A 17500-nucleotide genomic window follows, 5' to 3' on the forward strand; every position below is an offset into this window, starting at 1 on the left:
GGCTTGGGAAGTGACAGTAGTTGGAAATAGACGTAATATCTATCGACGTGGGAGTCTTTGTACTTTCGCTGTTGTTCTTTGGTGAGTTCATCTTTTTTATTGGTTTCACTAATTCCGGTTTTCGTATTTTTCATTAGTGTTCTCTAGTGAGTGTTCTATTTTTCTTAGTTTCATTAGATTTCGCTGGGTTTAAGAACATAAAAAAATAAGGGAAGCTGCAAGAAGCCATCAGGCCTACACGTGGCAGTCAGTCCCTATTATAAAACATGCCTGCCTATTTCTTCACGTCTTATCATCCTCATCCATAGATTTGTTTAATATTTTACATAATTTCAGACGTGTGTAAAGGTATTTATATTTGGGTTATATTTAGTGGTGTAGGTGGGCGACATAGTTTATATATTTTTATCGATACACTTTGATCTCGCACGCATTTCATTAGGTGCACCGGTGTTTGTAGCAACGTAAACGATCGAGACGAGAGAACTGTACATTTTCACACACTCTATACTTGGGTGAGTGTTACATTACATTGGTCTAATTATAACTTCACGGACTTGTTCATATTTCAGTACTTTCACGTCAAGACACACATGAAAGCTTGTGTTTGCATTTATATATCAGTGATCAAGACCAGTAATCTATTTATATTCTCACAGATAGTACTTGAACGAATAGTATATTTTACTTTACTTATTTTCTATTTTTCCTGTCCTAGACCAGTGTCCCTCTGATATGAAAAAAAAAAAAAACATGGGGTAGCCTTTCCCGTATTAAGGTGTTAGGTATTTCTTCAAGCTTCAGTACATTTACATGAAAAAGACTCTAACTAGTATAAGCCTGAGTGATGGAAACCCAAAACAGTCTACCCGAGTTTTCAAAAGAGTTCAAATTAGTTCACCAGTTTTCGTTTTATTCATGCATTTCTTATACCAGGTTAGTTTTCCCATTAGTACATTCTTAGTAGCACATGGGTAGCCTGTCTACTGTGCCGGGAGCGTAGTGTGGCGAGCACGTGGCTGCAGGGAGCGCCGCCAAGGGAAGAGAGGAGGCGCGAATAAACTAACCGCATGTTTGGTGAGGAATTCTGTTTCCTCAGCGTGCCACCCTGTCATTCACTGTTCCTTCAGTATCTTAGCGCACCTCTTTCTACGTTCATGTTGTTATGCTAATGCAGTTAATTTTACAGTATCGCTTGATCTATCGCGTTTATTTTGGATAAGAGAGAGAGAGAGAGAGAGAGAGAGAGAGAGAGAGAGAGAGAGAGAGAGAGAGTACTACTCAAAATATATTACACATTGTGAATTCAAAGGCTTTAGAAAGGGATATGTTACAGCAGTGTGTGTGTGTGTGTGTGTGTGTGTGTGTGTTGCCCTCAGGTTATTTTTGACACTCCGAGGGGTAACACAGCTATTCCCCCACCCCCTCCCTCCCTCTCTCTCCCCGCCGCCGCTCTCTTTCTCCCTCTGCTCTCTTGACGCCACGTGGGGTTCGCGTTCTAGAATACTCCGCGATGGTGACAGCTCATCCTGGTGACCTGCTTGTAGATGAGAAAGATTGTGGATGGTAACGGTGTTGGTGATGGCTGGGTGTGGGTATGACAGCCAGATGGTGGTGGTGGTGGTGTGGTGTGGGCATCGCCTGTGCTGTGCACATCAAAAGTAGCAGAAGCGACACAAACATCAGCAGCAAAAAGTCACCTACATTCATTTTCATTGTTCTTTCAATGATGATTTGGTAATATTGACCACCCGTGCAATCCGTTACCATGTTGCAGCCTAACCGTCCTCTCTTTTCCACAGATACCCAAAGCAGCCACCATGGAGGACGTAGAAACCTTCGCCTTCCAGGCGGAGATCGCCCAACTTATGTCCCTCATCATCAACACTTTCTACAGCAACAAGGAAATCTTCCTGCGAGAGTTGATCTCCAACAGCTCTGATGCCCTGGACAAGGTCCGATACGAGTCCCTCACAGATCCCTCAAAGCTGGAGAGTGGCAAGGAACTTTATATCAAGATAATCCCGGACAAGAACGAACGTTCTCTCACCATCATTGACACGTAAGCGTGAGACACAACCATTTTGATAACTGCAGGAGTGATAGGCATGATTGACCCATGAGTTGCTTGTGTTCTCTTCATTTAAAGTTTATTCACTATCATCACCTAAGTAAGGCAGTGTTTGTGGTCCTCAGTATTACATGATGAAATAATTTGCGCCGGAAGGGTGGCAGGGTGACATGCCTGGTGTCTTCAAGCCCTCCACCTGTCCTGTCCGAAAAGAAAACCCTGAAGATCTGTCGCCATCTGGTGAGCTACACTCATGTTCAGTCTGGGCTCAGCATGACTTGTGTTACAGCGGTGTTGGCATGACCAAGGCTGACCTGGTAAACAACTTGGGTACCATCGCCAAGTCTGGCACAAAGGCTTTCATGGAGGCACTGCAGGCCGGTGCCGACATCTCCATGATTGGTCAGTTCGGCGTAGGCTTCTACTCAGCCTACCTGGTGGCTGACAGGGTGGTGGTCACCTCCAAACACAACGATGACGAGCAGTACACGTGGGAGTCTGCGGCAGGTGGCTCCTTCACCATCAGACCAAACAAAGGTAGGCACTGCTCTTCTGCACTATATCCTTCCTCTTTCTCATTCTCTAAGTATTTGGTGAAACAAACGTAAACAATATTGATAGCCTAGACAAGTCACTGACTGTTATGTTTGCGCTTGACAGAGGAGCCACTGCAGAGAGGCACCAGGATCACTCTTTACCTGAAGGAGGACCAAACCGAGTACCTGGAGGAGCGCCGCATCAAGGAGGTGGTCAAGAAACACTCACAGTTCATTGGCTACCCCATCAAGCTCATGGTGGAGAAGGAGAGGGACAAGGTGAGTGTCAGACGAGATGACCTGAATATTGCCAACGTTTAAAGTATTATGAAGCGATTGAATATTTAAGTGTTATGAGGTGTATGAGTGCAACTTGACTTGACTTGACGCATAGCTTCACATGATGGCAGTCAGTATGAAAACAAATACACATAGAAGCTAGTTATAGTGTATTTAACGTGTAGGATAATTCTGATGGGAAAATCTGATGCCTACAATTGATAATTTAGTTGGTAATCCATGTCTTTCTCTCTCCGTGCAGCAAGTCCCCGATGACGATGAAGAAGACAAGGAAGGTGAAGAGAAGAAAGAAGATGAAAAAACTGACGCGCCCAAGGTAGAGGACGTAGGAGCTGACGAGGATGCAGACAAGGATGTCGTGAAGGCCAAGAAGTTCAAGACCGTGAAGGAGAAGTACATTGACGACGAGGAGCTGAACAAGACCAAGCCCCTGTGGACCCGCAACCCTGACGACATCTCCCAGGAAGAGTACGGTGAATTCTATCGCTCTCTCAGCAACGACTGGGAGGACCACCTCGCCATCAAGCATTTCAGCGTTGAGGGACAGCTGGAATTCCGGGCACTTCTGTTCGTGCCTCGCCGTGCGCCATTCGACCTCTTTGAGAACCGTAAACAGAAGAACAAGATCAAGCTGTACGTGCGTCGTGTCTTCATCATGGACAACTGCGAGGAGCTGATTCCCGAGTACCTGAATTTCATCACAGGTGTGGTAGACTCTGAGGATCTTCCTCTCAACATCTCCCGAGAAATGCTGCAGCAGAACAAGATTCTCAAGGTTATTCGTAAGAATTTGGTCAAGAAGGCCATGGAGCTCTTCGAGGAGCTGGTGGAGGAGAAAGAATCCTTTAAGAAGTTCTACGACAACTTCTCCAAGAACATCAAGCTGGGCATCCACGAGGACTCCACCAACCGCAAGAAGCTGGCTGAGTTCCTGCGTTTCTACACCTCTGCCTCAGGAGACGAAATGTCATCGCTCAAAGATTATGTGTCTCGTATGAAGGAGAACCAGAAGCAGATCTACTACATCACTGGTGAAAATCGTGAAGCTGTGGCCAACTCTGCCTTCGTGGAGAGGGTGAAGAAGGGAGGCTTCGAGGTGGTGTACATGATCGATCCCATCGATGAGTATTGCATCCAACAGCTGAAGGAATATGACGGCAAGCAGCTTGTGTCTGTCACCAAGGAGGGTCTGGAACTCCCCGAGGATGAAGACGAGAAGAAGAAACTGGAGGAACAGAAGACCAAATTCGAAAACTTGTGCAAGGTTGTAAAGGACATCTTGGACAAGCGTGTTGAGAAGGTGGTGGTGAGCAACAGGCTGGTGACCTCACCATGCTGCATTGTCACCTCTCAGTATGGCTGGACTGCCAACATGGAGCGCATCATGAAGGCACAGGCGCTCAGGGACACCTCTACCATGGGATACATGAGTGCAAAGAAGCACTTCGAACTCAATCCTGACCACAGCATCATTGAGACTCTCCGCCAGAAGGCTGATGCTGACAAGAATGACAAATCTGTGAAGGATCTTGTCATGCTGCTCTACGAGACAGCCCTGCTGGCCTCAGGCTTCAACCTGGAGGACCCTGGCGTGCATGCCTCCCGCATCTACCGCATGATCAGCCTCGGCTTGGGCATTGACGACGAGGACCTGACAGCCATCCCTGACGACACCACCAACCCAATGGACGACTTGCCGCCGCTGGAAGGTGATGACGAGGATGCCTCACGTATGGAGGAGGTGGACTAGACTGTCCATGGTCTACACAATAAGGTCATCCGGCTCGCAGGTGGGAAGAAATGGCATTGGTCAGGCTCTTTACTGAGTGATGCCATGCTCAGGTAAACAGGACTGTTGGCCGGCTGACTTTACCATGTCGAGTTTGGAGACCGTGGAACTCTTCACCTTCTTTATTCTTCCGTCTCTTCGCCTTCGCGTTTCAGCACCATTCCTGCCACTGCGCGTGGGCGCCGTGTGGCTGTTCATCATGACACACCGTCCACGAACGCCAAACTGCCCTCGTGCATGTGCGTAAGCGCAAACACACACACACACACACACACACGATGTCCCTGACCAAGGTTCTAGGGTTGGTGAGGCCTGGCAGCCAGTCACAGCCTGTGTGGGTGTCAGTGTCACGTAACAATACAAAATATGTATAGTTTGTTTTATACGTAAGATTTGTATAAAATATATAATATACTACACTTATTGTTTTATTATTAAGAACTTAACCATACCTTCAACAACAGCCAAACTCACCAGCAAAATGAGTGAGCACTGCCAAGGAAAATAACAACACTAAAACAGTGGTTCTCAGACTGTGCTACTGGTGGTGCGCTAAAGCTGCATCTCGACTTAGGGGCGCGCCAACCCTGTGGTGGTGCAGTGCAGGCCTACTGACAGCCACAAATTTAAGAACGCTGAACTATCAAAGAAATTAAGGCGGCGCACAGTTTGAGAATCACTGCCCTAAAACAATGAATGACTTACCGGTCCATACATCGTGTTCTTTCCGTTGAGGTGTTCACTACTGTCACAACAACAGTTGCCAGATCGCCACTCAGGGTCCTGCTGCTCCCTGGACAACACAGCACTTCTGGTCACAACTGATTGCCGACTGCTGTGTTTCTTCAGCCGCTGCTTCACTCTGTCGAGACGAAACTTAGAGACTTAAAGAACTGACATGATAACGATGGATTACGAAAACCAACACTTATAAGTATTAATTTATGCACTGTGTAAAGGAAGAGATGTGATCCAAGGCAGATAAATATATTAGCTAAAAAAAACAGCACTTTTTTTTTCTCTCGAATCGCCAACACGAAACGAAACAAATTTCAGAGACGTGGAAACAATAAAGTAAAGTTTTCTTGAAGGAACACTTACAATCTACAACAGTACACGTATCCCTGTGCACTGATACCTGAATGCTGCAGGAAACACAGTCCTGTGCACGCCACCACAGCTTGCACCATGTTCTGAATCACCTCACTGCACTCATAAGGCTCTAGTTGCAGTGACACGAGTTTCTCAGACTATTTATATAGTTCCGGTGAAAGATCAACGAAATGTCTTGATTATCAATAGAAGAATCACTCTTGAGAACCCGGCTAATTAAGTCTGTGGCCGCCCATAGCCGACCAACCACTAGTAACCAAGGCAAGAAGCGCAAACTCAACACACAAACAAGCCACACCAAGGAAAATAAGAGCAAATAGCCATTATTTTATTTATTCAGCTCTCAATCAGGACCAATTAAGTGGGAGTATTTATTTTTTTTATATTATTATTTTCTTTCTCCGTCAAATCAGTACAAATAAATATCAATATTTCACCTGGAAGCTACAAACTGGGGCATCAGGAGAGAAGAGGTGCCAAGTCAAAGCTGCCGGAACGCACACAGACCACCACCACCACCACCACACCCACTCTGTGCACGTGAAAGGGGAAGAAACGGTGACAAGTACTTTTTACATACACACGTTAAGCCAATGGATGCAAAACAACAACAATACGTACTAGCAATGAAAACAGGTTGAACAAAAAAATGACAGCAGAAAATGTATTCTATGACATGAAATAAAGTGAAATTGTATATATCACTTCCATTACTGAGAGAGAGAGAGAGAGAGAGAGAGAGAGAGAGAGAGAGAGAGAGAGAGAGAGAGAGAGAGAGAGAGAGAGAGAGAGAGAGAGTTTCTGCAGTCATGACTAGGAGAGAAAACCTAACTTATCAATAGTGCCTTGTTACATATGCACTGTTGTTCAATGCATATTTGGCTAAGTATCACCATCATCATCATCACCATTATCACTATTACCATCATCACTACTATACTATCAAAACCTGACATTTAAACTGTACCCTTTCATGATGACTAAGTTAATTCTCACCCTCACTCCAACCTCAACCCCATACAGGCCTACAAGAATCACTAGAGTGGCATTGGTACAGACTTAGGGATTGGGTCGTTAGTGCTGAGTTTTAAAAGATTACACAAATTTAGAGATGAGGAGGATGGGTGGATACAGTCAGGCAAGTTTAATATACAGGGACTGCCACGTGTAGGTCTGATGTCTTCTTGCAACTTCCCTTATTTTCTTATGCAGTGGTCAATGGAGACTGTAACAAGACAACTCACAGTTCCTAAACAGCCAAGAGGTGCTGGCATAAACCTACATCTCTCAACCATCTATTGTCTCTGTATCATCTCTCAAGTCTAGATGCAGTCAGGCAGCTGTAACAGTGTTCTGGCTCGTGAAGAATCTCTGCTATTAATTACCATCAGCACAAGCAATAATAACAGTAGTAATGGTGATGATGATGATTATGAGTGAAACAACAGAAAGAGTAATTTTCTTTTTTTGTTTAGGGAATACACAAGAAAAGCTCTCTGCTCCTAATGCCACTTGGTGTAAATGCTTAATTTTTATTAAATGTGGTGGTAGTCATAGTAGTAGTAGTAGTAGTAGTAGTAGTAGTAGTAGTAGTAATAGTAGTAGTAGTAGTAGTATAGTAGCAGTTAAAATAGTAGTAGTACTAGTAGTGGTAGTTATAAGTAGTTGTAAAAATGGTAATAAAAAGTAGTAGTAACAGTTAAAAGTAGTAGTAATAGTAGTAAAAGTAGTAATAGCAATAGTTAAAGTAGATATGGTAGTAGAAGTAGTAGTAGTTATAGCAGTAACTGTAAAATTCTTTACATATATATATATAATTATATATAAACGTATATACTTTTTTTTTTTGGCGTGTGTATATGAGGTGAATGCATAGTTGGCTCTTAAGCTATACATATATAGGTGAAAACAAACATTACAAGCTCACTTGAACAAATAAACATGGGAAAGAAGCACTTGGTATTAAACTGCAATGCTGGGGTCACAAACCAACCAACCACCTGGACAACCATTCCTTTACCTGCCTCTTAAAGCATAGAGGAGTGTACCAACCCTAAAAGAAACACCACCAATCCGTAAAGCGCAGCACCTCAGAACATTCTTTTAGCCTGGGAGCAAGCATGACCAGGGCGGGTAAAGGAATGATTCGGGGCAGGTCCTGCAGTGTGCACATTCCCTTTCATTTTCTTTCCAAGGGGTTAATATATGTAGAGCTCTTCCCTTACTTCATTTTTCATCCTTCGTTTGTCTCCAGCTTCTACTCGAGGCAGGAACACACACCCGTCTTCTCTTTCTTTCAGGTGTGGGTGGGCGTTGGCAACATATGCGATGTCATTATAAGCAAAGATTTCCTATGGACGCCTTGCTATATAGATTTTTTCCCCCCTGATTTGTCAGCTGATTTGTCTCCACACTTTGTGTTATGTACATTTAATTTCTTAATTTCTTTGGTGATGTACTTTTCTCTTTTTCTCCCTTCCTTTTTTTTTTTTTGTCTTCAGCCACAGTATTTCAATTTCATGGATTTTTCAGCACGGCATCGCTCACTGTCTCCTCCCCCTACAGCTCTCTCTCTCTCTCTCTCTCTTTGCCCACCCACAGAATTACACCATATTTTCTCCCTCAGGCAAAGTTTGAAGATATTTCCTCTCTCCTCTTTCATTTTCCTCCCATTCTTTTCTTTTCTCTCTTCTCTTCTCTCCTTATATGGTAAACACTACTCTACCAGTTTATCCAGAGCACTACTGCACATCCACCCTTGTGTGCCACCCCAACACACCAATCAGTGCACACATTTCACTGCAGCAAATTGGAATGAAAATGTGTTCTCCGCTGAAAGGGGAGACACAACGTACAGGTAATACACTAGACACTCTATACATCTTCGACTTACTGAGCGACAAGGGTGAGTGACACAGGGAAGTGGGCGTGCAGTGATGCTCTTCAGTTGTATAATTTTTTTGTTTGTTTTAAAGTAACATAAAATGAATGCAATAGACTCTACACAACCTACTACACAATGCCATATATATGAAATGCTATACACACACACATAATATTAATGATACACAGAAGTAGTAGTAGTAGTAGTAGTAATGATAATATAATAGCGGTATTGGTTGTTGTAGTGGTAGTTGTAGTAGTAAAAGTAATAGTGTGTGGAGAATAGTTACAATAATGATAATAGTGATGCTTCTAGTATTAGGAGAGGGATGTAAATTAAAGCCATATTCAATGTTCTCCTTGAGGGGATAAAAAGATAAATAAAATAAAACAATTATAAGCCCGACAAAATTAAAAACCTGAAACCAAAGAACTGCGTGTGACACAAAAGGATGAGAAAACAATAAATAGAAATAATAAAGAATAAAAAGCAGCAAGTCTGATGGCGAATGATCAATAGAGTAATAACACAAACAACTACAAGTAAACAAAAACAGGACACGGGACACAAAGTACACAGAGTCATTGTCTGTTTGTTTTTACGACTACATGCATTCACAGATTTACAGTAACCTTTGTTCGTGCTCCACCAGACACCACCAGACTCACTACACCAGAGTTAAAAAAAAAAAAAAAAAAAATTAGATAAGTAAAATAAATAATAACAGATTCTCAAAACTCAGTTAAGAATTTTGGGCAGCCTAAAAAATTAAATGCATTAAAAGTTAACATTCCACCTCAAGGTACAAAAAAATAGAAATAAAAATATAAATACAAATAAAAAAATCTATATAAAAAAACATTCAGGTTGGATTGGGTGCGCGAGAAACTAACAATAATCTACCTCCGCTGACTTCCCGACAGACTGCAGTAGTAGTATTCACCCGCACTTGAAAAGACACCAGCCCGGGGCACCGCCAAGTTAAACTGATTAGTGTAGTAGTATATAATATATTCCCCAGGGAGTGCCCTCAAAAAATATCAACTCTGCAGGTAAAAACAGCAAAAGGTGCAAGAAAAAACAACAAAAAATAACACTCACAGTGCCGTCATCACCACCATCACCACCACTCATTTCCCCTCTCTCCTCCTCCTCCTCCTCTTCCTGCTACTTCATCCTGTTCTGTCCACATGGTGAGGTAAGCCTGCCTAACCTGCGTGACCTGCCTCAGCCCACACCCTCCCCCCTCCCACCCTCCCTCAATGGGGCCCTGTATCCTTTGGTTTCATAACTGGGACTTTCTCTAAATGTACACCCTAATGGGGACAGGGGTGCTTGCTGAGGCTGAGGGACTGTGTGCTGTGTGAAGCCATGAAGAGAGAGATGCAAAGAAAAACCAAGACTGCAAGTGACAGTAAGAGAGAGCAAGGCCTAGAGAGACAGACTTGTGAATGGATGAACAGAGAGACAGAGACAAGAACCGAGACAACAAGAGACTGTATGAGAGCAAGGCTGAGCGAAAGAGATAGACTTGTGAATGGATGACAGAGAGAAAAACTGAGACCCCAAGAGACAGTGAAAGAGAGCAAGGGACAGACTCGCACAGGGCATTAGTAGTTGCTACTTCCCTAGACCCACATTTAGAAACAGGCACCCAGCTTCAAATATTTAACTCAGCGACGTGATGCATGACAGATAAACGGAATTTGTCAGTATACTGCCCTGGCTGCACATATCACAGCCGAACACAAGCTTACTGAAGTGTAGAAGTGCATCTGAACACCTCTCACACACAAACACACGTATCCCAGCATCTCAGCAGACCGCCATCCCCAACACTAACCTTGCTATATGCTAACTAACCATCCAGTCAACACTACTCTTACTTAAGGTACTCAAAGCTCTACTCCTCTGCTCCTCCTTCTACACCTCATTCTCCTTCTATCTTCCTCCTTCTCTCTTCATTTCTTCTTCTCTCAACGGTACATAAAATCTGCAAGAACACACACATGCACGCAGAGTAATCCATAACACACAGTAGACAGTGGATATACATAGATACAGCAGGATGGGATACCTTTTTTGTTCTGATGCTTCATTTTGTATGTTTATGTGTGTTTATGTGTTGGCTTGTACTTGTGAGGTGAAATCTAGACTATAACCACAAGCTTAATCTAAATCTTTTGTGTTTTGTGTCGTACGATCAGTGGGCAATGTGCAACGCTAACACCAGAACACAGCAACACTTGAGGGACCTTAGACACAACACTACACCTTCACACCACTGCAACACTACAAGGTGGATATATTCCACTAGAGACCCCAAGATTAGGACTCATGATCAGTTAAGTACACACCATCACCTTTTCCAAGCTACTGCCCTCACCCCAGCAACACTGTATACTGGTGGTGTGATAATACTATACTGCCCCATCACTAGAACCAGAAATCAGAACCTTTTGTCAGTCCTGCTCTGGTTCCGATGTGTTTGTAAGGCACTACCAACTCTCGCTCACTCACTCAGTCGACCACTAACACCAACATTGTACTCCTTCACAACTCTTTCAGTGTGTCTGACTGCTGTCTAAGTTACTGTAAGAGTTCCTGGTGTGTTTATGACAAAAATCACTGCCTCTTGGTGCTGCTTCTGTGCCTCTGCTGTTGTTACCATGCTTTTCCCAGTGTGCTTATGGAAGGCATCTGTCAGTGAAACATCACCATCAACACAACCTCTACTACTTATTTCTAGAGGGGCACTTACATAGCCACCCTCATCACTGCTTCTTGCTACTGTTGTGTTTCTCAGTGGGTATTCAGAGCCACATCACTACAACCTCCTGCTACTGCTGTGTTTCTCTTGCATGCTTCCCTGCCTGCATGTGTGGCTGTTCTTGCTCTCACACTCCTCTTCTACAGGTTGAGGGAGCGCGGCTTGAGTGTCGTGTTCTGGGTGACGAACTGGCGTGCTTGTTCTGTCAGACGTCGCTGGTTTTCCGTCTTTCCACAGGCCACCATCTCCCACCGTACATCAAGCTGATGGTTTGCAGTGACAGGAAGAGGATAAAGAGAGTGAATACACGATGGTCTATTTATTCATGCACTTATGGGAGGGTGGGAGAAGTAAAAGGATGAGCATGAGAGAAACGGGGAAGGATGACAATAAAAAAGATATGGAAGGGATAGGATGAAAGTAGACTGATGGACAAACGGAAAAGAATGACGCAAGTTAAAGAAACAGAGACTGGTAGGAGGGATAGTGAAGGATAGAATGCGAGATAAGGCAAAGGGATGATAGAAGGTTAGTAGTACAAGATAAGAGGAAGGTGACTGACAGGAGAGAAGGAATAGGAAGAATATGAGAGGAACAGGAAGAACTATTACAGAAGGAAGTGAGACACAGAAGAGATAGGAGGAAGGTAGTTGATAGAAGTAAGGAATAAAGGTAAAAGAGAAATAAGGGGTGAAAGATGACAAGGTCGAGATATGGAAGGGAAGGATGAACAAGACGAACAGATGAAGACACAGATTATAGTAATGGGTGTAGGTGTGTCACAATGCACACCTACACCCACCTACTGCTTTCACAACTATTACTACTGGTGTTCACTTAAACTACACAAAATAAATAAAACAAGATAAACCAAAATAAAAGAAACTGAAAATATTATTTACAAATAATGAATAACTTAATGCTTGGGACAAAGGTGAATTATTCATTAAAATTATTGGATATATTTAGACGTGCATACATTAAGAGGAGAGAGGGAAGGTAAAATGAATCCCACCCATCCTCAGATCCCTCCTTTAATGTTCAGTGGTGGCACATGACCACCTTGCAGTACAACAGCTGGGGGTGGGAGTAAGCAGTGAAGGGAGAGGTGTTACAATGCCAAGAGAACAAAATAAAGGCCTTGAATCGAGCACAAAAGCCAAATGCAAAAATGAAAAAAGTAAATGATACAAAGAGTAAGCTGTGGGACATAATCCTGAGGAAAATAAAACCAAACAAAAGAACAAGGGCAGAGTGGATGCAAGAAATAAAGTGAGGATGAATAAAACAGACTAGTATACCATTTTACTCATGAACAAGACTGAAAAGGAGAAAAATAACAAAACATGCACAAAACAAAACTCAAAGAAAAGAATGCCGTTATGTCAACAAAATAAAACCATAAAAATAACACAAGCGATATTATTGGTGGTGATGATGAGTCCGATGAAGAGGAGTGATTGTGGGGTGACGCTGGAAAGCACGCCATATGTTTTGTTACTGGTCATGGTGGTGATGGTGGTGGTGATGGTGAAGAGTTGCAGTGGCAGCAGTTGTGGTAGAAGTGCTAGCAGTGATGGTTGTAGTGAATGTAGCAGAGGTAGAAGTATTTGCAGTGGTGGTTGTGTTAGTAGCAATGGCTGCAGTGAATGTAGTATTGACAATAGTGTTGGTGATGGTTGTTGCAGTGAATGTGGCAGAAGTACACGAGAGGCAACAGTGATAGCACGAGTGAATCAGGATTTACAAAGGAGTTACATTCCTTAAAAATGAATGAATAAAAATAATTATAATAATAACAAAATAAAAACTAACAGTAAAAAACACTCAATAATTTTTCACTTGATCTTTTAATTTCTTTCAGATATTTCTTAATGTACTCAAAAGATAAAAATCACTATTCTAAACTTGACAATTCGTAAATGATGATTCACTTGCTGCCTAATGTGAGGTTAGGGTGGTGAAGAGTGACAGTGGTGGTGACAAGTGGTGATCATGAGGTAATGGTGATGGTGACAATGTTGCTGTGATGGCAGGAGCAGTGACAGGTGATGAGGGAGGCAATGGTGATGGTGACAAAGTGTTAGAGCAATGGCAGGAGCGATGACAGATGATGAGGGAGGTAGTGGTGGTGATGACATGAGTGATGACAAGTAGTGATGAGGGAGGCAATAATGATGCTGATAATGTGTTATAGCAATGGCAGGATCAATGACAGGTGGTGATGAGGGAGGCAGTGGTGGTGATGAGTGAGGCAATGTGTTAGAGAGACGACAGGGGTGGTGACAGGAGGTGTGACTGTCAGCAGGCGGTGGTTTACCTTGGACAGGGTGGCCTTGCTGGTCTGGCCGTCAGAGAAGGCAATCCGCTTAACGCAACCAATTACTGGCTCGCTCGGCTGGTGGAGGGAGGGATGGACCAGCGTTGAGAGAGAATGTGTGGTGGTGGAGGGAGGAAGGAAGGGAAACAGTGTGACCCTCTCAATACAAAAAGACAAGAACAACAAGTCTCCAGTTCATTGACAGGATCACATTCTGAAACACTTCTGCCAGCAACAGGACTATTTTCAAGAGGCTCTAGTTGAAGTGACATGGGTTTTTTAAGTGTGTTTTTATGGTTCTAGTGACAGGTCGACAAGATTTCCACATTATCAAAAGGAACACTCTTCAAGAATCCGGCTAATCATCTCTGCGGCCTTGGAAAATAGTTGCGGTGAGACAGCAAAGTGTTTCTGAATACAAGTCATAGTTTTACCAAATGTTGCAGCTTCTAATATTCAATAATTTTTCTGCTGCAACATTTTCTTTCTTTCTTCTTTCAATGGTTGTATACTGATCAATCTACAAGTGTTTATAGGATGTTACTTTTCTCTCTTATTTAGTCACGGGTGTTACCAACTGGTGCTCTTCCCTCTTAATTGTTTTGATTCTCCATGGTTTTATCATCCTACCACTCCCTCACAGCTGTCAATGGCTGTTACTGCTACGTCTACTGTTTTCCGTCAGTGGCTGTGCTGTTGTGTCGTATACCTGGTGTTGAGATTGGAGCTGAAATACTGCATGCATGCCTACAAGACATAGCAGTACCATTACTTCTACTGCTACTATTATACAGTATTATCACCGCAAACATACAAGCTACTCATACTGTACTACTACCAGGATAGCCAGAGATGGGAACCAGAAAAATAGAAACATGAAAAAATATTGTCCGCAGAATTGTTATTGGTCTCTCTCCTCCTCTCTCAGGCTTCACTCCTTAGATTGATGTCTCGCAGCCAATGTGCTGGGGTGCAATGGTGCAGGGTGCTTTCATTGATTGGCATTGGTATGTGAAGTGAGAGCAACATTAGAGGCAAGTGCTGTGGGTGAGATGGTATTGCTGTTGATACAATAACCACAACATTATTCAAAGTGCTGAACTTAACTGAGGTGCTCATCTATTGTAACACCGAGGCAAGATTGTAGTTAGTGCTGATGTTACAGTGAACCCATTGTTGTTTTCAGTGTTATGAGTGAGGTGCTGAGCTGCAAGATGCATCAGACATTCAAAGTAGTGCACACTAACTTATTGAGTTTTCGTAATGTAACTTGCTGCTACATGACACTTTTAGTCCCATGCTGCACATTCATCACCCTCGTCATCCACTTCCACCTCTACAATGCCACTGCAGGGTAAAGGCCTTTTCACTCACCACCTGTCTAGTACATGACGTTCAGCAACAAACAACAGCCAGCTAGTGATAACTGACTGCTGTGTAAATATTCACCATCTTTCAGAAAGGCTTCAAGATCATGAGTGAAAAAATTAAATCTCACTACCTTTCTCTTAGGAGCTATGACTAAATAGGCAGCTTTCCCACTTCACACTTCACTTGCTACATTTTTCAACATATTTATCCAGTGATTTGCTCTTCTGTACCTTCGATTTGCTTCTGATGAACCTTTTAGAATGATTCAGCCACCAGGTACTGAGATCTCACTCAGTCATTACAATCCCCCAGACAGGATGTGGGTACTGTGGTGTGGTTCGGTCAGATGTGCATCACGGTGCATCTAATAAGTACTGGAGACTACAGCCTACTGCGTGCTGTACCAAGGCAGGAGTCCACTACAGCTACTTCTACTCGACAAGACCAAAAAGATGCTACTGATACGCCTGCCATTCACTCCTTACTGGGACAGAGGAGGGAGATATGGACAGAGAGGGAAAAAGAGGAAAGAAATCATTCTCTCCTTCTCTTACTGTATATATCCTTACCTACAAGTCACAACCATAATCATGACCTCTAGTACACTTCATACACAGATATTGACATTTGCCATACATGAATACGGATGGTTCTGTACGCATGTGTGTCTTACCTTCTTGGTGGTCTTGTCGGGAAGGATTGAAGGGGAGTTGAGAGGGTGAGTCTCCTCCGGAAGGGTGTCTCGGATGATGGAGGGAGGGGAGAAGAGGACGGACGAGTCTCCAATCAGGCTCTTGCTCTGGCAGAAGAGAAGTGATTGGTTAATGCATTGAAAGAGTGAATACGTAGAGAACAGCAGACATGGAGGTGAAAGAGACGAGTGGTGTGTTAATGTGGAGCAAGGGAGAAGTTGAACAAGTGCGGAATAGCAAAAACTAGAAGGCCAGCAATCCTACATAGAGAGGCCAGACAAAGCACTACACACACACACACACACACACACACACACACACACACACACACACACACACACACACACACACCATTCACACCTTCACCCCAATCAGCCACTGGTGGGAAAGGGCAGTCTCATGGACTACTGAGGAGGTAGCAGGAGAAAAAAGAAAAAAAATAGAGAAAGGATCAGAGAACTGAGATAAAAGAAAAGTTATAAAAAAAAATACTGAACTGTACAGTAATTCTAAACCCAAAATAAATGAGAGAAAAATAAAATGTGAAAAGAAAGGATGAGAGAACAGAGATAAAAAAAAAAAAAAAAAAAAAAAAAAATTAATAAAAAGTCACATTGAACTGTACAGTAATTCTAACCCCTAAATAAGACAAGTAAAAGTAGCAGGCAGTGTGCCATCTACATCTAACTTACTGGTGTCTCGGGCATGAGTGCGAGAGGCTCGGAGCGGAACCCTGGGACTTGTATCTCCCCTGGGGTGGACCAGGAGTGGAGGAGAGCCTTGCGTGCCTTCTTGCTGGGGGAGTTCTCCTTGCCCCCGGCGTTGTTGGAGGACGGAGGAGCCTTGCGTTTCAGTGTCCCGTAACCACTGTCACAAATGCTGGACTGCTGGAGAGAGAGAGCAAGAGTGTGGTCATGGGGAAGCAGAATATGTGAGAGTGGGATAGACTGATACAAAAATAAATAAATAAATAAATAGGAAGGCATCACAACATTGCAGTCATATGTAGGATGGGAATGCTGTGAGAGAGTTATTTCTCTTTGTTTTTCTTGGGGAGCCTGAATGTCACTTCCTCATTAAGCTTCTACTTTACTCCCAAACTCTCTGTGCCGCACACAAGCCTGCCCTTATCAAACAAACAAATGAAAAGATGACCACAGTGGTGAAAGGCTTAGGCCAACATAACCCAAAGAAATTAAACCCTATACAAATGAACTCTACCTTAACCTAACCTAACCTAACCTAAACCAAACACGTCAAACCCTATACAAAGTAACTACCTTAACCTAACCTAATCTAACCTAACCAAACAAACCCAACCCAACTGCACCTTTCCTAACCTTCCTTACTTACTTACTTGGCTCAACCTGTTCTAACTCAACAACATTTGTTCCTCCTGCCCACCTTTTGCCCCACCTGGTTACGAGGGACAGTGCCTGCGGAGGCTGGGGTCTCAAACTTGGAGCGCTCCTTCTCTGTGTCCTTCCGGATAATCTCTGTGATGTCCTCCAGGTGGGTGGGTGTCTGTGGCTGTGTGCAGGGTGGCATTAGAGACAGAATGACATGGATGGGTAAATGGATAGATACATGAGTAGACTAATAGAACATATGCAAAAATAGAGGTGGAGTTAGATGGACAGAAAAATGGAGATAG

The 17500-nt window shown here is 43.3% G+C and overlaps 2 protein-coding genes across 4 annotated transcripts in view; one reads left to right on the forward strand and one right to left on the reverse strand.

The window, feature by feature from the left end:
• Positions 1–5115, forward strand: part of LOC135115458 (heat shock protein HSP 90-alpha-like) — a 5316-nt gene extending 201 nt beyond the window's left edge. The window contains exons 1-5 of one of the 3 annotated variants that reach the window (XM_064032274.1): positions 1–81; positions 1803–2062; positions 2361–2608; positions 2732–2886; positions 3149–5115. The exon at positions 1–81 is cut by the window's left edge and continues 157 nt beyond it. In XM_064032274.1, coding sequence (XP_063888344.1) covers positions 1821–2062; positions 2361–2608; positions 2732–2886; positions 3149–4657 — 2154 coding nt within the window. In that variant the 5' untranslated portion in view covers positions 1–81; positions 1803–1820 and the 3' untranslated portion in view covers positions 4658–5115. Of the gene's footprint in view, positions 82–439; positions 516–1802; positions 2063–2360; positions 2609–2731; positions 2887–3148 lie in introns of those variants that run through there. The other 2 variants (XM_064032275.1, XM_064032273.1) reach the window with 2 other exon arrangements.
• Positions 5116–6128: 1013 nt separating this feature from the next.
• The window catches only part of LOC135115655 (myb-related protein B-like), a 35622-nt gene continuing 24250 nt past the window's right edge, over positions 6129–17500 (reverse strand). The window contains exons 12-16 of the mRNA XM_064032579.1: positions 17251–17376; positions 16539–16733; positions 15828–15953; positions 13784–13861; positions 6129–11726 (exon numbers count right to left, since the gene is read on the reverse strand). Coding sequence (XP_063888649.1) covers positions 11604–11726; positions 13784–13861; positions 15828–15953; positions 16539–16733; positions 17251–17376 — 648 coding nt within the window. The 3' untranslated portion in view covers positions 6129–11603. The remainder of the gene's footprint in view (positions 11727–13783; positions 13862–15827; positions 15954–16538; positions 16734–17250; positions 17377–17500) is intronic.

Source organism: Scylla paramamosain, chromosome 29, assembly GCF_035594125.1.
Source record: "Scylla paramamosain isolate STU-SP2022 chromosome 29, ASM3559412v1, whole genome shotgun sequence".
NCBI classification, from domain to species: Eukaryota; Metazoa; Arthropoda; class Malacostraca; order Decapoda; family Portunidae; genus Scylla; species Scylla paramamosain.